The 20,340-nt window shown below is 37.9% G+C and overlaps 10 protein-coding genes across 10 annotated transcripts; 5 read left to right on the top strand and 5 right to left on the bottom strand.

Annotated features, from left to right (window-relative positions):
* Nucleotides 1-307: 307 nt before the first annotated feature.
* FDP41_000299 (uncharacterized protein) lies at nucleotides 308-4,020 on the bottom strand (the record flags this gene model as incomplete). The annotated part of the gene is made up of 5 exons (XM_044706243.1): nucleotides 308-718; nucleotides 846-924; nucleotides 1,080-1,704; nucleotides 1,919-2,947; nucleotides 3,195-4,020. The coding sequence occupies 5 exons, from the start codon at nucleotides 4,018-4,020 to the stop codon at nucleotides 308-310; spliced, it is 2,970 nt and encodes a 989-aa protein (XP_044569113.1).
* Nucleotides 4,021-4,204: 184 nt separating this feature from the next.
* FDP41_000298 (uncharacterized protein) lies at nucleotides 4,205-4,831 on the top strand (the record flags this gene model as incomplete). The annotated part of the gene is made up of 1 exon (XM_044706232.1): nucleotides 4,205-4,831. The coding sequence occupies one exon, from the start codon at nucleotides 4,205-4,207 to the stop codon at nucleotides 4,829-4,831; it is 627 nt and encodes a 208-aa protein (XP_044569112.1).
* Nucleotides 4,832-4,980: 149 nt separating this feature from the next.
* FDP41_000297 (uncharacterized protein) lies at nucleotides 4,981-5,934 on the top strand (the record flags this gene model as incomplete). Its single annotated transcript, XM_044706222.1, has 1 exon — nucleotides 4,981-5,934. The coding sequence occupies one exon, from the start codon at nucleotides 4,981-4,983 to the stop codon at nucleotides 5,932-5,934; it is 954 nt and encodes a 317-aa protein (XP_044569111.1).
* A 111-nt stretch (nucleotides 5,935-6,045) lies between these two features.
* FDP41_000296 (uncharacterized protein) lies at nucleotides 6,046-7,638 on the top strand (the record flags this gene model as incomplete). The annotated part of the gene is made up of 2 exons (XM_044706211.1): nucleotides 6,046-6,666; nucleotides 7,012-7,638. 2 exons carry the CDS (start codon nucleotides 6,046-6,048, stop codon nucleotides 7,636-7,638), a joined length of 1,248 nt encoding a protein of 415 aa, XP_044569110.1.
* Nucleotides 7,639-8,052: 414 nt separating this feature from the next.
* On the top strand, nucleotides 8,053-9,645 carry FDP41_000295 (uncharacterized protein; the record flags this gene model as incomplete). The annotated part of the gene is made up of 1 exon (XM_044706200.1): nucleotides 8,053-9,645. One exon carries the CDS (start codon nucleotides 8,053-8,055, stop codon nucleotides 9,643-9,645), a length of 1,593 nt encoding a protein of 530 aa, XP_044569109.1.
* A 262-nt stretch (nucleotides 9,646-9,907) lies between these two features.
* Nucleotides 9,908-11,197, bottom strand: FDP41_000294 (uncharacterized protein; the record flags this gene model as incomplete). Its single annotated transcript, XM_044706189.1, has 1 exon — nucleotides 9,908-11,197. The coding sequence occupies one exon, from the start codon at nucleotides 11,195-11,197 to the stop codon at nucleotides 9,908-9,910; it is 1,290 nt and encodes a 429-aa protein (XP_044569108.1).
* A 627-nt stretch (nucleotides 11,198-11,824) lies between these two features.
* On the bottom strand, nucleotides 11,825-12,346 carry FDP41_000293 (uncharacterized protein; the record flags this gene model as incomplete). Its single annotated transcript, XM_044706178.1, has 1 exon — nucleotides 11,825-12,346. The coding sequence occupies one exon, from the start codon at nucleotides 12,344-12,346 to the stop codon at nucleotides 11,825-11,827; it is 522 nt and encodes a 173-aa protein (XP_044569107.1).
* A 53-nt stretch (nucleotides 12,347-12,399) lies between these two features.
* FDP41_000292 (uncharacterized protein) lies at nucleotides 12,400-12,903 on the bottom strand (the record flags this gene model as incomplete). The annotated part of the gene is made up of 1 exon (XM_044706167.1): nucleotides 12,400-12,903. One exon carries the CDS (start codon nucleotides 12,901-12,903, stop codon nucleotides 12,400-12,402), a length of 504 nt encoding a protein of 167 aa, XP_044569106.1.
* Nucleotides 12,904-14,472: 1,569 nt separating this feature from the next.
* On the top strand, nucleotides 14,473-15,672 carry FDP41_000291 (uncharacterized protein; the record flags this gene model as incomplete). The annotated part of the gene is made up of 1 exon (XM_044706156.1): nucleotides 14,473-15,672. The coding sequence occupies one exon, from the start codon at nucleotides 14,473-14,475 to the stop codon at nucleotides 15,670-15,672; it is 1,200 nt and encodes a 399-aa protein (XP_044569105.1).
* Nucleotides 15,673-16,016: 344 nt separating this feature from the next.
* Nucleotides 16,017-19,787, bottom strand: FDP41_000290 (uncharacterized protein; the record flags this gene model as incomplete). Its single annotated transcript, XM_044706145.1, has 1 exon — nucleotides 16,017-19,787. One exon carries the CDS (start codon nucleotides 19,785-19,787, stop codon nucleotides 16,017-16,019), a length of 3,771 nt encoding a protein of 1,256 aa, XP_044569104.1.
* Nucleotides 19,788-20,340: the final 553 nt, after the last annotated feature.

The following is a 20,340-nucleotide window of genomic DNA, read 5'->3' as shown; positions in this document are numbered from 1 at the left end:
ATGAACACAATAGAGCTGCAATCGATCGATCACTGTCAGAAACTCGTGATTTTATGAATAACCACAAAGAAAGGAAACCATGTTCACACGGCCATGATCCAATCGAGATTCGAACATTTAGCCGTAAACAGACACGTTTCTAAGATTCGACAACTGAACGTTTTTAATGGTTTGATCCCACTTGGGGTCAATCACACTTTCAATAAAATTTTATTTTTGTTGGTTGTCGTTATTGAACAATTTAGGAACTTGGTATATAATGAAATGAATAACTCTAAAGAAATGAATAATACACATGTAAATTTCTTTAATCACTCTGATAATCCTCATCCTCATCATCTTCAAATGAGAAATCCAATTTTTCATCTCCTAATAATTCACTCAAATTAACAGCACCTTCTGGAACTTCATATTTTGGATTATTTCTGGAGGCGCCTCCACCACCACTACTGCTACCTCTCGAATCATATTGAGCATTCTTTGAGGCATTATCGGATAAATTCTGCATGCCTGAACTTGTACTCGTTGAATAGACGATATTTTTCGACTTTTTAGTTTTACGTCTCTTGTTGGGTGGAGTTTTGTCAATTTTCCCAAAGATGGAAAGTTTGGCATTTGGATTAGTTTTGTCTTCGTATTCACTGTACATGGTTTCAAGTTTTTGTTCCATTTCTTGACGTTCCTTTTTAGAGAAATCATCTCGAAGTACAAGAAGATTCTATAAATATCAACAATCCATGTGTGTGAAAATTAACAAAATAATTAGAATCCATTGATTGGTAAAAGTTATATCGATATTAATAATCACAATGAACATCATTTTGAATAAATTTGTGTGTACGTACGTAAAGTAGATCGATAGAAATATCATCATAGGTATCAAGCATGTTTTTGATATTTTTCATGACGTCTTCAGATGTTTTTCTGAAAATAAAATTCAAATAATTTAATTGAAAAGAATGTCATTCATGAATCAAGTGACCAAATCATCATTTATGTGAAGTGGTGTGTGATTAAAATAGATTCATTCATTCATTCATAAATAAATGAAATCATAAATTGAGAAAGAACAAACTTACGCTTTCAAATGCATGAATACACTCTTCATCGCTTCATAATATTCATTAAAATCATCCGAATCCATTCTTGGTTCATTAAATTCTTTTCCTTCGACCTTAATGGATACTTCTGCTGTAAACAATCTCTTGATTAATCGAATATCTTCTTTCATTTGATTAGCAGCATGGAAGGGTTCTTTAAATTTAATTTTCGAGTTCAATAATTTTTCTAAATATCCACCCACGAACAATTCTGCAAGTTTTTCGACCAAAACATCTCTAAAATCTATTTCCAACAACTCTTCAAAATCTCTCATGTAAGGTTCGAAAATTAATTCCACAACTTTGTACACTGGACATTCTTTGAGGTATTCAATGAGTTCTTCTTTTTCGACCTTTTCGTCGGGAACGGTAATCCAATAATCTGTGAAAAGATCTTTCATGAGTGTGAGAGCATCTTTCATGACCACTTGTTCAGCGACAGTTTCAGCCATTTTGATGCCATTTCGTCGAAATTGTTCACGCAAGGTGTTGTAATCTTCTTCGACGAGATGTTCAGTTCGTTGTTCAATCACTGTTAAATAATCAACACTAGTGGTGTTGTTATTCATGAGAGCACATAGAACGACCAGTGGAATTTCAGTGACTAGTGTGGAGTGGTCATGCAAAAAAGTGTTAAAACACATCATGATGAGTATACATATCATTGAAAAAGACAATATTCACATGTGAGGAAATAGGATTGAGCAAATGATCCAAAGATGCATGTGAACCATTCATGAACATAAATGGATGTGAATAATTAGTTCGTATGAAAAGATTTCAAAAAGTGTTAAAAAACATAAAAAACTCGTACTTACTGTGTTCTTCAAATCTCTGATACGATGCATCAATGAAATATCTCAGAGCAGCATTTAAACCACTGATCGATGTTGGAATGATATCATCAATTCCTGTTTCTAACAATTCATCCAATTGTTGATTAATAAATGTGAAAACTTCCACACAAGCTGCTGTATATGGAAATCCTCTTGCATTCTCATTGAGTGGAACTTCTTCAAAGTTTTTAAAGTCCTGAGCAACTGTATTTCCTGTATATTCAATCATGAAGGTGGACCTGGTTCCAATATAATCTCCAATAATACGATTTCGATCGGTTGAGAAATCATAGGGTTTTTCAATCGCTTCATCCACTAAACTTGGATAGTCTTCAAGCCATCGAACAATTTTTAACTTGTCACCCATGGACAAACTATTGTAATATGGAGATTTTGGCTGTGTGAGTCCTTGAATGAATTTGATTAATTCCTCTTCATAGGCCTGTGCAAAAAATGGTAAAATATTCCAAGAAGGAGGGAAACATGTCACAACATAACGTGTCACACCAACATTTAACTTGTCACTGAGTAACATGTTGAGTCCTTGAATTTTATCGTCGGCACCTTTTGCTTCATGAACGGCTTCATTATACTTGTCAGCCACGTGTTGTCGCATTCTCTTGTAAAATTCTTCTTTCATGTTTCGCAGTTTGGGTTTTAAAATCAATTTTTCTTGCGAGTCGTTTGAGTCCGTAAGTCTCTTGTTACTCGTTCCTTGTTTCTTTTTTCGTTTGGCCTCTTCGAGTTTGTCTTCGTATTCGAGTTGTTTTCGTTGATCTCGATTTTCTTCTTTTTCGATAATTCTTGCAATTCTTACAATGGCTTCAGGTTCATTTTCTGCTGTGTATTCAATATCTGACAATCGAAGCCAAACGAGTTCTTCGAAACGATTTCTAATGTCATCAATCATGTTGAAAAATTTTTCAAAAATGTCATTGTAATCGGAACGAGTGATTTTTGCTTTCACTTCAGAGAGAGCATCGTCCTTAATTTCCTCCAATGCAATAATATCTGAATATTATTTTCATCATGGTATGATGTATATTGATTATCGATATTATTATGACAACCAACATTGAAGATGATTTTGTACCACCAACATAATATTGAAGATGATTTTGCACAACCAAAATAACATAAAGATGAATTTGCACAACCACCAACATATATACGTGTATAGGATGTGCAAAGAAATTGTGAATTTGTTGTGATATAATAAATCTTTCTCTCTTTTTGCGCACAAATTTCACACACCTACCTTCATGTGCACTCAACACATATTTATCATTTTCGTATGATAATTTTTTCTTAATTCTTCTAATTTGATCTTGTAAAATGGTCAAGGTCTCTAATTTCTCAATCGTCTTTCTCACATTATTGTGAGCTAACAAAATTTCACTCACAACATCATAATGTTCGATCAATTGCATGTTATTTTCTCCCAAATCTCGCATCAATCCAAAGATTGAATTTTCCACTCGTTCATCGAGTTGTTCTCTCACATCACCTCGAATTTGTTTGATCAATTGAATGGCTTGATCCGCTTCTTCAATTTGTGTCGAGGACAAGGTCGACACTTGAGTTTCTAATTTTTCTACTTGTTTCTGAGTATTCGCTTTCAAATCTGCGAGTTTTTCCAAGTCTTGTGGAGTCTCCAACAATCGACAAATACTCTCAATAGCATTCTGTTGTGATGATTTTTTAATAATTGACACAAATATATTTTCTTCTTCATTTTCTTCTTGTTTTCCATAAATGGATGGAATGATAAATTGTAAAGTATTTGAAGTGAGTGTCGGAGAAGTACTATAAGCTCCTTCATTCATCATGGCATTGTATTCTTCATTATTGATGGGAAGATTCATTGTGAGTGGAGATTCGGGATTTGTAGGTGGTGTTTGATCTCCACTTGTCAGAAGAGCATTGGAGAGAAAATTGTTTGATTGATTCGGAGAAGAGGAATAACGAGAACTTGTGGAAGAGGAGATGAGAGAGGAGAGGTGTTCTTTATGTGATTGACGGGACATGATGATTTGATCGACCACAGAGGTACGTCTGTGTTCTTCGCTGTTTCTTCCAAGCATTTTTTTTAAAAATTGGTTGAGCATTTTCTGACAAGTGACGTTGGTGCAAAAATTCACTCAGATGATGAGGAATTTCAGCAAGAGTTGAGCGAGCTAGGACCAATAATGGTCCTTAATTGATTTCATTCATTGAAACTTTACTCTCTTCCCACATTTTTTATGGACAGAAAAAAAAACAAAAAAAATGAAACGAGTCTTTTATGTCGATTCTTTTGCCATCCGACAATTTCAAAATGGTTACAAGGGAGGAACGTTTATTCCCATGTCTTGGCAAGCCTTTGAAGAGTACGTGAATAAAGAAGTCTCAACGGGAAAATACACATTGAAAGATGGTTATGCTCCTTTTTGTAAACACTTGTTTTTATTGCAAACTTCGGAATTTGCAGGTTGTAAGCAGAGTTTTCTTGAAATTACAAAAGAAAATGAACATTTGATCCGAACGGAATATCAACAAAGAAAAGAGAATGAATTACCGGTTTTGACTCGATTTTTCCCTCAGGAATTAGTGGCAGATCAAATTAAAGAAGCAAAATATTTGGACATCATTCTTTATTCGAAGGAGCAAATATTGAGAGAGGCAGAAGCTATGAATGAAAAGAGCGACTATGATAAGAGACCTGAAATTGCAGATTGTGAATGGGGAATTATTTCGGTCAAATCTCAAGACGTTGATTATGAATTACCAATGTCGCCAATTACAATGATGCGTAATGCATTGGGTAAAGAGGAAGGAGGATCAGGTGTACCTTTGAATCGAGACAAGTATATGGAGTCTGTAAAGTTTTGGAAACAATATGCCATTATTGCTTAAGTGCAGTGTCCGTGTCGAAATGGTGGCATTTCCATATGTTTGCAAATTGTTTAATTGTTTTACCCAAAACCCGCCAAAATTATTTCAAACACACACAACACTCAAAAAAATACAACATTTCCTTCCTTTGAATTGACTTGCACATACAAATGCAACAAATTGACTCGGAATCCACGGTCATGACTTCCGAGATGGAAGCAAAACGAACAAAACTCTTTGAACGAATGCAACAACGAAGTGAAGAAATTAAAAGTAAAAGAGCTCAAGAGAATAAGGAGAATCCAGCACTGTTTTGGAAGGAATTTAATGAGAGAGTAGAACAACAGCAATCGGCTCATGAGTTACAATTGTTTTTGAATCAACATGTACACTATCTTCCGAATTATGATGTTCGGAAAGCAGATGAAAAAATTAAGAAAATGCAAGAAGAATTGAAAAAGGACAAGAAGGTCTTTTCATTTAAAAAGAAAACCACCACTCCCTCCTCGAATACATTCACACCTTCCACGCCTGTGTCATCGGCATCGTCGTTGACACCCTCTTCTTCATCATCGGAGGATTTAAAGATGATGACCTCATCATCCTCAGGTGTGAAATTGCCAGAGACGAACAAGACTGTCATTGATTTGAGCAATTTTGATAAGACTAATTCCAATGTACACAACGTAGTGCCAACCAAAGAGAAGGAAAGTTTTGCAATTTGTAATGGAGTGAATCAAACAGTATTCATTACAAATATTATTGGAGCTGTATATATTTCAAGTTTACAAAATTGTACCATTTGTATTGGACCAGTGTGTGGTGCTGTGTTCTTGTCGAAATGTACAAATTGCACATTCCAACTTGCATGTTGGCAATTGAGAATTCATGACAGTGTCAATTGTACATTCCTTATTTGCCCAAAGAACAATCCAATTATTGAGAATTGTAGTGGTCTCAAATTTGGAAAATATAATTTTTCCTATGAAGGAATTCAAGAACAATTTAAATCATGCGACATGTCACTCGATGATGAAAGCAAGAATAAGTGGAATAAGGTTCATGATTTTAATTGGTTAAAACCAAACGAGCCAAGTCCAAATTTTGTTCTCCTCAATCAGTAAACATGTGTCTCATCCCTAGATCTCCAAAAAAACCATTAATAATTACACAACAGCCATGTTTTTTACATGAAGGGTTTCTTTCATTCACCCCATCACTTTAATACAAAAAAAATGAAAGAAATCCTTCTCTCGCCAGAAGACGCCTCCAAACCCGAACTCACTCAATACCAAGTCAATACCATCTCTGCATTGGAATATGAAGTCGTTGCACGATGTGGACCCAAGGCTCGTGTTGGAAAATTGAAATTACCACATCATTTGGCAAACACACCCATTTTCATGCCCGTCGGAACCCAAGGCACCGTGAAAGGCTTAACCTCTCAGCAATTAGAAGAACTCGGATGTGAGATTATTCTCGGTAACACTTATCATTTGGGATTGAGACCTGGACCTGAGATTCTTGAACATGCCGGAGGACTTCATAAGTTCATGAATTGGAAGAGAAATATATTGACTGATAGTGGAGGCTTTCAGATGGTTTCATTACTAGATTTAGCGGATATTACAGAGGAAGGAGTGAATTTTCAATCACCTCATGATGGAAGTCAAATGTTATTAACTCCCGAACAATCAATGGCCATTCAGAATAGTATTGGAGCTGACATTATGATGGCCCTGGATGATGTGGTGAGTACAGTCTCTACGGATATGGTCCGATTTGAAGAAGCCACATGGAGAACACTCCGATGGATTGACAGATGTATTGCAAGTCATAAGCGACCGCACGAACAGGTGAGTCTTCACAAAATTTGCTTCATTCTAATCCACGTCAACATTTTGGAATCAATCGTTCTGCTTCTGGAAATATGTGTGAATATTACCTTGTCATGACATCTTTTTTTTCTTCATTGCTTTGATCATAATACTGATTAATTCCTTGTCATGTGACATCACTCTTTACATCCAATCAATTTTAATTGGTTGATGAATTTTATATTATGATCAATTGCAATAATGATCATTGCATATTTTGATGAATTTATCATGAATCTACTGGTGCAACATGCATGAACTATATGATCACACCCATGTGAAAAAATATTGAATTTTATATTATGCCTAAACTAAAATATGCAGAACCTGTTCGGAATTGTTCAAGGAGGTCTCGATGAAAGACTTCGAAAAATATGTTTGGATGGCCTTGTTAAACGAAATTTACCAGGTTATGCCATTGGTGGTTTGAGTGGAGGTGAAGAGAAGGATAAATTTTGGAGAGTGGTATCAATGTGTACAGATTATTTGCCAGACAACAAACCAAGATATTGCATGGGAGTGGGATACCCTGAAGATTTAGTAGTGTGTGTGGCCCTAGGTGTAGACATGTTCGATTGTGTGTATCCGAGTCGAACTGCTCGATTTGGCACAGCTCTAGTTGCAGATGGTGGAACATTGAAAGTGAAATCAAATGCATATCGAATGGATTTTGGACCTTTGGATCCTCAATTAGAGTCGTCATGCATGGTCGATGAATGTTATTCTAGAAGTTTTTTACATAATTTGTGTAAAGTGGAACAAACAGGCTCACAATTAATGACCTATCACAACATTGCATTCCAAATGAATTTAATGAAAAATGTGAGAGAATCAATCGTGAATGGATCATTTGAAAAGTTCGTGAAGGATTTCATGTTTTTATATTTTAAAAAGCAGAAATATCCAGAATGGATTGTGAATGCACTTGCTTCTGTGGGAATTAATTTATAACTTTTTGATTCACACTCTTAAAGATGGAGCATGCCCATCACATTGCACCATATCACCATACCTCTAACACTACTACATTGACATAAATTATTATTGATCAAAAAAGACAATTCATCATGATGAACGGTCATTAATGAATGACACCACCTTTTAAAATCGTTCACACAGCCCGAAGACACCAAAAGTTCAAAAAAAATAAGCACTCCCTTTTTTTTGCTGAAACTCTTTCAGATAATAATAATTTTTAGTTCAACATCATAAAATAGTCATTATATTTGAATCATCATCACTTGTTATCATCTGAGAGAAAGAAGAAAGAATCAAAATTCAAAACAACACATTCATCAACCAACATTAGAAATATATTTCTCCTACACACAGTATCATTCAAATCATCTATTTATTATCATCATCATGTTGAAGAGAAAGAAGGGAGACCAAAGAACGTTTGCAGACTTAACCCGAACAGAAAAGAGGAAAAAAGTTGAAACCCGAACACAAGAGAATATCCACGATGAAATTAGAAAATCTGCCAAACAAAAGAAGGAAGAATTGAAAGAGGCTGAAATTGCTTCCGTTCCTCGTTCCATCATTGTAGTGAGAGGAAAGTATAAACCCGAACCAATCCGGCATTTGTGTGCAGATTTGAGAAAAATCATGATGCCATACACTGCTAAAGAGTTGAATGAGAGTGGTTCCACAAAAATTGTGGATTACGTTGAATTTTCAAAACAAGCTCATGTTACTCACTTAATGACTCTGACTACGAGCATTTCAATGGCTGCCTTGAATATTTGTAGACTTCCAAATGGTCCTACTTTGACTTTTGAAATTCAAAATTATTGCACCATGAAAAATTTGAGAAGTTTCTTCCATAAGGAGTTGAATCATCAAATATCGTGTGATGAAGCAAGTTATTTTAAAGATCCAGCAATTTGTATTTTGAATAACTTTACAAGTACTGAGAGTCATGTTCAACTCATGTCCTTAACATTTCAAAATATGTTTCCACCTGTGGATGTGAAATCATTCAAACTTTCTCATGTTAAAAGAGTGGTATTATTTAACTATGATGAAGAAGATGAGACCATTGAAATGAGACATTATGGCATTAAGAAAAATTCAGATGTCATTACTCCATTCAGAGCGAATACCTTAAAGAAGAATGTCTCTAAGAAATTAAATGAAGTGAGAAAGAAACTCGATCGAGCCAAAGAAGAGTTGCAAGCGCTCTATAAAAAGAGAAAAGACATGAAACAAAAACTAGGAAAGAAAGCCGATGAGAAGTTGTTGGATAAAGTCAACAAGGTAGATGATCTTTCTGATCCCTATGTGAGTCTCGAAGCTGATATTGCTTTACAGGAAAAGACTGTCTTGCAATATTCTGAAAAGGAAAAGCTCTACAAGAAGGAATTGGATGAATTGACTCAGGTGAACCAATTATCGAATCAATCCTCTTCTAACTCGACAGCAGTAGTTTCCTCAAATGTGCCCACTATGAATAATTTCCAAGCAGAATCTATTGAGGTGGATGACATGTTTGAAGCCAATAGTAGAACCAAAGTCAAGATTCGTCTCGAAGAAGTCGGTCCAAGATTGACTCTCAAGTTGCGCAAAGTTGTGGAAGGAGTTTTTGCAGGTGAGACCATTTATCACTCTGTTTTTGAAGACAAGCCAGAGCATGTGAAGGAGGCAGAAAGACAGGAACGCGAGGAAAAGAAGAAGCTGAAAGAAGAACGAAGACGACAACAAGAAGAAAATGTGCAAAGAAAGAAGAGAGAAAAAGAGGAAAAGGTTGAAAAGCAAAAGGAGGCCTTCTTGAAAAAATTCCAAGAATCTCTCGAACAAGATCCAGACCTCTTGAACAATAACGAAGGAGAAGTTGATCAAGACGATGGTGACAATGACGAACTCGATATGGACGACATCATTACTGAAGGTCTTGATGATCAAGAGGATGAAAACGACGAAGAAAATGACGAGGAGAATTTCCAAGATGAAGAATAAACTCATTGAGTGTCAAGTTATTGAAAAATAAGCTCTTTGGTTCACACTGTCGTCTCATCACATTTATTCCAAATTCGATTCATCGAATGAATGTTTGAATGATGTGTCTTGATTGGTGCTGTAGGCTGATGCTAAGGATGTGAGGCCCAAACCATTCTTCATGTATTATTCACCCAATTCTCGAAGTTTTTGAACTTTTTCAAAACTGGAACGGTCGATGATGTCATGTGTGTTATTGATGAATTCTAAATGGCAAAACCATTTACTTTCTTTTGGGATGTAACAAAGCTCCAAGCCATACACCCTTGTAAAACGTGGCAAAGCCCTTCTTGGTTTGAATTTTTCTGAAACATTCCACTGGATTGGCAAAGGTCTTACCCATGTCAGCTCTGTATTTGATCATGGTGAAATGGAGTGGCGCAGTGATTGCTTCGTGAGCAATCTGCACACAAATATTTTGGGTCGACTCCAAAATGAACAACTGGTCACCTGGGAGATATGCTTTTGCCATCTCCAAATTCTGTGTGCCCACTACTTTCTTCAAGCACCAATTTGTGAAATATTTGAGACCACTTCGAACCAAATTGGAAATTAAGGTTTCCAATACATGCCATCCAAACCCGTGATATACAACACGTTCCTTGTACATTTGTTTAAGGGTTGGAATGCATCGAAGTGACTTGTCACTCTCGTTTGTGCCGATCGTTTTGTTTTCAATCTTCTTTTTTACAATGACAAGTTGAGCATTATCAAAGGGATAGGTCATTGCAAGAGAAAGAGGCAATTCCAATACTGCAACTGCTTGTTTCACAATATTTGGAATGGATGTATTTTGAGAATCCAAAATACGATCAATAATTGTCGACCGGATAGCAGTCTCAAAAGTAATGGATGCAGCCAACATCAACATCGAGGCAGTGAAATCTTTCTCTGCATTTTTAAATCCCACTAACGCAAGCCATCCTTCTTCTCTCTTCACTCTCTTTAAATAATCCAACAATCCACCTTCTCTAAAGTAGTCATCTTGCAAAATTATTCTTCTTTTGTGATGAGCCAATAAATAGGAAACCACTTCATACCACACCGACAATGCACTCACTACTAATTTAGTTCTTGCTGAGAACACTTGGAGTGTCTTGAGTCGTGCAATTTCTTGGGTGGAGAAGGTTTGTTCAGTATTGGTAGTGATCTCCGAAGAAGACTCCCCCTGAGCACCTCCACCACCAAATGTTTGAGTAAAACTAACAGTAACAGTTGTTGTTGTGGTGGAAGTTGGTTGTGTAGAAGATAAGGTTTTTGTGGTACTCATCGTTGTTGACAGACTTTCACCTAGTCCACCCGATTGAAGCCAGTACCGAATTTGTCTTGCCAAAAAGCTTCCACTCTTTCCTTGTGGATCCGAAGAAGCCTCTCCTCCAAACAGAAAATTAGAGAGAGCAATTCTTCGTTTTCTAATTTCGGATGAGGAACCTCCTCTTTCTATCCACGAAGTAAGCTTGGAAAATTTACTCTTCTTGTCCTTCTTCTTGTGGGATTTTCCGAGAAGAGCCATGATGATCATGATCTATGTGATGATCTATTTTTTTTTAAAGTAATAATTAATCGAGGAATGAAATTACCAAATTAAGATCCTATCCATCATCTGAAAAACTGTAAATGTTTTTCATTCATATTACGATTTTCACTGAACTTCAATGGAGGTTAAAAAGATAAATATCTATTGGAAAATGAAAACCTTATTGCATCTTCTTCTTTTGGATTGGTCTTTTGAATCTTTTCACAGTCATGCAACAACACATCATTCCCACTACTGGAATTACCACCAAACTCAACACCACCCACATCATGATTAAAATACCATAATTTCGTAGTAACAAATAGATAGAACCCAGCCATGACTGTTCCATTTCCAATTCCTTCTCAATCAGTCGTTTCATTCGTGGGAGAATTTCCAATTTCAAACGTTCTTGTTGTTGTTGTCTTTGGTTCACATTCATTCGTGATTTCTCGACAGATGCTCTTTCATCCATTCCCATCGTCTTTGTCGTTGTTGTCATATTGGTTGTTGGATGGTCATAAAGATGATCATTCAAGTGAAGCCACTTCTCCATGTCATCCATTAATTGTTCAGCTCCATTCGCTTTCAACAATTCGAATTGAATCAATTTCAGAGAATGTTTCATTCGCTCCAAAATGGTTTCATTGCAAATAATTTGTCGTAAATGATTTCATGACGAAACTCTTCTGGATCCAATAACAATCCACCACCAACTTTCTGAGCACTGTATCCATTGAATGCTCTTTCAAACATGTATCCAGAGTTGACCAAGGTGGGAACTCCAAAGTAGAGACTTTGAACGACAGAGTTGGCTCCTCCGTGACTCATGGTGAGTTCACTAATGGCACTCAATTCGTCACCATTGTACCAATTGCTGAAATGTGTGTAATTGAGAAGAGTGTAAGGTTTTTGAATGGATGAATGAGCTACGTAACAATGATAGAGAGTGGGAGGTGACACACCATTCGATTGTGACACCACAGCATTGAGAAAATAGGACATGTATGAAGAATGTCGTCCCTCTAAAATTGGAGTTGACAATGTCTCAATGATTGGCACTTGTGCTAAATGAGCCGCCAATAGAGAGGAAATGTCAATTTCATACAGCATTGCCGCAGGTTGTACTTGTTCCATAATTTGCATCTTTTCGAAAACAATCTTTCGTAAAGTGGTTCCCTGTCCAAAACCCATCATGATTACAAATCTCCAACAAATCGTGTGCCTAACAATTTTGGAATTACTGCAGGAATTTCTGTGTTTGCCGTTGCATCGAATGTAGAATTACCTTTTTGAGAATTGCCTAATTTGGATTCAAAGAACCAATCATGAAGGAAGTGTGGTAATGAAAAGAGTGTTGGTTTGGTTCGAGTGTGGAAAAACAAATCATTGTCACTCCATGTCCATGGCTCATCCTCTCGTCGTTTCTTTTTTAAAATCTTTTCAAGAGAGTCCTTATAGTGCAAACCACTCATCCATGCCACTCGATAACTTCTTCGTCGTGCTTCCGAAGCAGTTGACACAGCAGGAACGAAATTGCCATACGCTGCATTATCGACGGGAGGAGAGAGAATGGAGAAGAGAAGAGTTTTTGGAGTGGAAGTCGAGGATGATGAAGCTTGGCAAGGTGAAAGACGAAGAACCCCTGAGAAGAACAAGGCAGTGAGGCCAATGATCAATGATAATGACGTTGTGGAATTCATGGGATTGAAATGGTGCGAGAAGGAGATTTCAAACTTAATATTTTTTAGAATTGAATTTGTGCTGGGACGGAAGCGGTGTGAAGAGTTTAAATCCTCTTCGGATTGGTGGTTCCTTAATTCGCACATTTGGCGGTGATATACAACTACTAGTAGAGCTTGCCACATGCGCACTTTTTACTCAACTCATATCGGTGGACATGCTAATTTGCCCTTCTCATTCTCAACCTTAAAGATGAATTCTTGATTCATATTGTGATATGATAAGATGTGAATGATTCACAAAAAAGGGAGGAAAGAGTTCATCGGTCATACAATCATCAGCTCAAATCAAACCCGTATATATAATATCTTACCAAAACATCTGGAGATAGAAATTACAACAAAATCTGGCGCGGGATAATAATGAACTTTCATTCGGAAAGCGACCCTATTTCACCTAAGAATACAACACGATCGTGCATTCCATACACTACTGCTGAGCAACAATGTCTCTCAATACAGTATACAAACACAAATAGCTTGATGACCCATTCATCGGCCATAGGTACCATTCATCATGATCTCAAAAAGGTCCCTAATGAGGAGTCCCAAACGCATGAACGCTGATGCTCCCTCCTGTTGCTGCAGCAACTTCCAAACATGGTCTTGTTCATGTTGTTGTATGACTCGCTCTTGCGTGTGTGTGTGTGATTTGACGTGCTGATGATGCTGATGCCAATCCACAAAAAAAAACCATCCTATCCCTCTTTCAAAGGGAATTCAAACCGGCAAGATCTTGCATCTCTCAGAAATCACTCGAGTCAATATATTGAGCGCAGTATTCTGGAGAAGGAAAGCTATCCTCAAGATCTCTTCTTCATATTTGGAATCCAATACCTTCTTTTCGTGCTGATTTATTACAGCGTCGAATTCTCACAGAGACTCTCCTCCATTTCTTCCTTTATTGGATTCTTCTTGCAATCAAATTCTTCTTTGCCGACATTTGCATTCATCGGAGTGTGCTGGCTCCACGATCGCTCCATTTCTCTTCCTATACTTTGTCGGATTCCTTCCATCCACCATTGATTGCCATTTTTCAACCCGAAGCCGCTGAGTTTTCTTTTACAAATCTATATTGAAGAGACGAAGAAAAGTGGAAGACTCTTTTGAACCACCACAAACAATAACCAAACAACCTAACAACCCAACAGCAACAACATTGTTTCTCTCTCTCTCTCTCTAATAAGGCACGGTCGGGGTCGGAGTTCAAAACATTTTTTAAAAAAAACAACAAACACCAAACACCAAACAACAACAGCGACCACACATTTGCCGAATTCATTCTCTCTCAGAATTGTGTTTGAGTTGAACACCAACTCTCGGAGGAGATCTATATTCGTCGTTGATAGCCTTTTTTTTCAACTACTCGTCAAGGAGCCCTTGTTTCTTTCAAACAACACGCGTAGTTTCGGTAGTAGTTTAGTTTCAACAATGCAAACAGTAGAGATTGCACTTGAGATGTGTGATTGCACTTGTTCATGGATGGAGAGTTTCCCTTCAGCATCAGCATCATCAGCAGCTTGTTCAACAATGGCGTCTTTGTCGTCGTCTTCTTCTTCTTGCAATAGCAGGACGACGACAACGACGACAACAACCACTCATTTGTGTTCCTGTCATTTAGTCATTCAAGTGGTCACTTCAACAGTTTCAAATCCTCCTCATCATTTGGATGATGACAATGTTGAGGAAAGGAATCAAAATTCTCTTAAAGAAGATAGAAATTGTTGCTTTGAAACGACCATCACGACCACTACCATTCATCCTCTCACTAGTGATGCATCTTGTTCATCTCCGAATTGCGATCGTAATGAAGAAGAAGACGACAATGAACACGACAAGGAGGATGAAAGAAATGAGAACTCGGAATTGCATTATTTCATCTCAGGTTCGTCCTCCGAAATGCAATCCTCAAGTCAGTACCAACATCATGAATCAGCTCATGAGGAACAAAATTCATGCTATTATTATGAACCACCGATGGAGAGTGCAAAGGATTTTATTTTGGATGCTCCGATGACCTTCTTCCATTCAAGGTGCCAAAAAGAGTCTTCTTCAACGACCGTTCAGAGCTCTTCACAGCTCAAAGCAGCACCTCATCATCACATGACATCACTTCCATCCTCTTCTTCAACTCTTCTTTTAGATCACATTCAAAACTGTGTTGTGGAAATTTCTGACCACGACGCAACAAGCAAAAAATCTCTCTTCAAACATCCAGAACGAGTTTTTACTTTATTTAATGTCACTTCCATTGTATTTATGGTCACATTATTACTTGATTTTTATGGACCTCTCTTTTCACCTTCATTTCTTTTTCAAACGATTGCAGTATGCGTTTTTGGAATGTATAGTGTCTACAATCGAAGACAAGCCATGATTTCATTCTATGCAATTTTTATTTCAATTTCATTTGCAATTACTCTTTCGGAAACTTTATTACTCACTTGTTATGGTCATAGCAGTTCGGGGCTCATTCTTCATATAAGTAATTGGTTTCATTTGATTCGATTCTTATTGACCTTGGTACTTTCTCTGTCATTATTGATTGCTTCATTTCATATTCGAGTGGAGGTCGCTCGATTGAACGCACTCCGACGACAATTTATTGCGTCATGCTTTGACAATAATGGATATGGCATGAAGAAGAATTATCAGATACCACTGTTACAACAAACGCATTTTGAAGCTCACCAAGGTGAAGACTTGTTTGTAACACAGAACAAGGTGTGACCAGGCCTTTTCCAACTTGGTGATTGGCAAACATTTTCTCCTCTTTCTAATGTAAAAAACATGAATATCCTTCCTAACTTTCAATCCATGTGCATTTCCTCTCCAAATGTGTACAAAACAACACGAAATGTATGAAAACTTAACGCCTTCCTCAATGTAAATAATACGTATCTCCCAAAGTGCAAACAATGACTTATAAAATAAAATTGTGTTTCATCCTCAAACCCTTATTTTTTTGTTGGGAGTTGCAACAATGAGGGCAATCGTAGAATAGGAACGAATCTGATATTGTTAGAGCAGAAATTACTTCGTATGTTGTATTTATGTACATTCATTTCATAATGTTACATCTTTTTAACAAAGAGAGGCAATGAAGACAATGGTTGCCCCTTGCAAAATTGGCTCTCAAACAAATAGGACACAAACTCAAAATGCTGATCAAAAACTCTCAGAGTCAACAAATAGCTCTCCTCATCTACAGCGCCATTAAATCCGCTGCAATCATACTTCACCTTCAAATAATAGTGATAAACGGAGCATGCTTCGTCTTTAATCTCTTGGTGATACCTTTGAAGCCAATCCAAGAGTGCACTCTTTGCACTTGTTGGATCTGAACACACAAGATTCAGCTCTTCGTTCTGTAGATCGGCTTTCTCCGGTGAGAGCAGGTGGCAAGTCACAAATAGCAACTCCGATCGGTCATACATTGGTCCACAACACGTCAAAAGTAACAACTTCAAAAGATATTGAAGAACAAAGTCGATTTTGAGAAATCCTAATTTTTGCAACTCACAAATCCATAAAGTCATGGACTTGTCAAAACACTCACACAATGAAGGATCTGCACCTTCAATGGATGGACACTTGTTACTGGAAGTATCTTTGACAAATTGTGACATTTCTAAATAACATTTTTCAATATTGGCAGTAATTTGGTTGGATTTTTCGGTAATTGCATTCTTGTCTAGTAAGGCGAAATTTTCAGATTCAACTCCATCACCGGCTCCTGCACAGATGTACTCTTCCTTCATTTTGGCAAGTGAGAAATGAGAAAAATATCGAATAATGCGCTCACGAACAAGTTTGGGTTTCTCATGATGATGTGCTAATGTACTTGTGGTGACATCTGAAGAAGGTATCACTCGGTCTTCCATCGTCGATTTGTTCCTATCAGCCACTCCGTACACGAAAAACCAATTCGATTTAAGCTCCTTAATCATATCTGCAAGTGTTTGCGCATTTCCACGAAGTAAAGTATTCGTTGGAGAGGCAGAGGAGAGAATGGGTGAACTTGGAGACAGCAACATTTCATGATGCAGCATCTTCTCGGGAGAAATTTCCAAATATTTTGAGGACGATGCTGAGCTTGCATATGAGCTCGTCTCTCCTAAGGGTCGTGCCTGTGTACCAACCACAATGGACGACACAAGCTTGCGGCCTCCGGATGGTAACGGCGACATGGAGGGTGAAATGCTGCCATTTGACAAATTCAAATATTGTGATGAATGATAAGGTTGCAACTGCGTGTTGTTCGAGTCAAATGAACCCTCACCATGATTAGTGACAGTTGGCTTGAGTTTTAGCAAGACTTGAACTCGATGTTGAAATTCGCCATCCTTCTTCTCGATGCTACGTAAACATCTCTTAGCCAAGTAGAGATAAATTGGACAATCAAAGCAGCTGTAAGGTGAAAACCATGCGGGACTACTCAATCGATAAAACATATTGGACTTATCGGTTTGGCCCAGTAATTCTGGTACCTCAGGTTTCACAACCTCCTTAAACACGGCTCTATTAAAAATCTTTTCCTTATGTAAGGATCTTTTATAGAGGCCAAATAGGACCACAAGTGCTCTCTTAGATATTTCCATATTATTCAAATTCCAAGCAATTTGTGTTGCTAATTTGATTTGTAAATCACTCTTCTCTTCCCACACTTGAATACTCGACAATAATTGAGGAAGAAAATAGATGAGATTTTCCCTCGAGTGAGAGATTCTCAAATGCCAACTCTTGCATACCAAATCACACGAATGCAAAACATCTTTCAGTGAGAGAAAACCTCCGAGAATAATTGCTCTGAAAATGGCCTCATTGGGCGAGTTGGTGAGTGCAAATGATTTCTCGTCGTTGTTGCGATCCAAATTGTTGAGGGCAAGTGTTGCCCCGATATTGCTATTGGAAGAAGCTGTAGAGCTGTTATTAACGCTTGCCATCATGGAGGTGGAAAGATTTAGAGCATCACTATTAATGACATGAACGACATTGGGACTCAACTCATCGGAAGGTTTCTGATCTAGGTCATTAATTAGAGAATCACCAACATCGGCATCAGAAGAGGATGATGAGGAATCTTCAGAGATGACACTGATCGCCACTGGAGAATTTGGAGATGGCATTCGATTACCATTGTTCATCATGAGGAGAGAAGAGGTTGATAGTGAGGGAGTCACTACAGTTGTGCTTGATGTGGTTGTTGTTGTCATGCTCGGAGTGGTTGTTGTCGAGGAAATATTTCCCGTCGTAGTAGCTGTAGTGGGTGGAGTTGTGGTTGTTGAATCAAGAGCTTTGCTGTTATTCAAAATATTATTTCCGTTGTTGTTGTTGGTGGTGTTGTTCGTTTTCACCGAACTATTATTAAGCATATCATCTCCAGCTGCAGTATTGAGACAATTTGAGTTATTGTTCGTGTTCAATGCGACAATATTATTATTACTAGTTGTTCGGGAAGCAACGAGAGAGTGTGCTGACGAAGTGGTCGATGATGGTGTTCCAATTCCTCCTCCTCCATTATTATTATGATTATGATTGTGATTGTGATTCGAACTACTACCTGTACCACTTCCATTCTGAACCACACACAATAAATCTCTCCACTTTTTCCTATTCAAAACTTCAATTAATTGTTGTGTACCACTTGGCCTCGGAACAGCAGTATTACTGGATGTTTGCGACATCATCATCATGGGGGATGAAATGGCTGAACTATAATCTGTTGTGGATGCGCTAGGGAAAGCATAATCCAAATTGGACGATGAAATAGTGGTGGTATTATTATTTGTACTATTGTATTGAGTAGGAATAGTGGAGGAGGATGTGAGGTTAAATTTTTGTTGTTGAGAAGATGACAAATGAGGCTCACTAAAGCCAGCCGAATGATGATGGTGATGAGAATGGGAATGGAAGGAAGAAGATGGAGAAGGTGTATGAACGGAGCCTGGTGTGTTCCCGAGTTGCTGTTGTTGAAAATACAAGGTCGATGAGGACGAATGATGATGATGCTGTGGCAACGAAGGCGATGAAAGAGATGAGGACGAATTGGGAGAGAAGAGGACAGGTGGAGAGGTGGGTGAGGAAGGTGGTGATGCACCGAGCATCATCATGTCTGCAAAGAGTACGGTGGAGCCAATGGTGGGAGTTTCATGACTGTTATTGGGCAGAAAAACAGGAGAGGAGAGCGGTTGACTCGAACGCCTCAGAGAAAGTCTTCGGAAGGCATTGGACATGGAAGATCGTCGTTTGGGAGGTGGTGGAGAGGAGATGGTATTGATGTTGTTGTTGTTGTTGCTGCTACCTGAATTTGAGCTTTGGACACGGTGAGGTGATCCAAGACCATTGAGTGATGATGATGATGGTTGTTGTTGTTGTTGTTGATGAACGTGCTCCATCACATTGGGACTACTCTTGGTTTGATTTCCATTCTCACCTGTGAGTGATGAGGACGAGAGAATGCTGGAGGAACTGTTCTGTTTGGAGGTAATGGGTTGAGGTGAGAGTGGTGGTAGTGGTTGAGAATGATGATGATAGTGTTGTTGTTGTTGCTGATGCTGATGCTGAGAAAACAACATGGATGAAAGTGTAGAGCTGCTCGTCACTGCATCATGAGCCTCTCCTAGACTAGGATCGGCCCGATGTTTGTTATTGGTTACAAAGAGAGAGAGTGAACGAGATGATTTTGAATGAACATCAGAAGTATTGTTTGTATTTGTTGTGGTGGAGGTTGAATGTTTTTCTCTCTTCTTCTTGTTGTTGTTGCTGTTGGAAGAATCAATCATGTCGTCCACAGACCGATTGTTCTGACTGCCAGGAAGAAAGTTTTTGAAAAGTGCTTTCATAATGCTTCACAACAATATATTGTTGATGATGTTGTTGTTGTTATTGACAAGATATATAAATTGATTGTTGCTTGCTCTAATATGATGATGACAGAAAAGGGGATCACCAACACAGTCTAAATATCTCTGATATTACACAGATCAATTCAATCCAAACAAATGTTGCACGCAGCTGCGTGATGGAAATCAACAAGACAGGATGAAAGTAGTCTCTGTTGTTTTTCGAGTGCTGATGTTGTTGTTGTAGCAACAAGTTTATTTCTCTCTGATGATGATAATCAAAAGGATCCTCAGAAACCAACGCCAAGTTGACCAAGCCAAAGGAGCAGGAGTTTGAGAGGAAGATACAGAGGTGTTGTTGTTGTTGATGCTCTTTTGTTGTTGTTGGTACTCTTGTTGGTGGTGAGCCTTTGTTGAAGAAGCAAAGAAAGGAAACAAACACCAACACAAAGAGAGATGATTCAATCGGTATTGTAGTTGAGTCTGTTTGTTCTGTGGCTGTTGTTTTCTTCTTGATGATGTGATAAAAACTGCAATGGAAACGAATTGGTGG

Source organism: Naegleria fowleri (assembly GCF_008403515.1).
Source record: "Naegleria fowleri strain ATCC 30894 chromosome Unknown tig2, whole genome shotgun sequence".
Lineage (NCBI taxonomy): Eukaryota > Heterolobosea > Eutetramitea > Acrasida > Naegleriidae > Naegleria > Naegleria fowleri.
The sequence above is the reverse complement of the archived record's forward strand: the minus strand, read 5'-3'. Positions and strand labels throughout refer to the sequence as shown.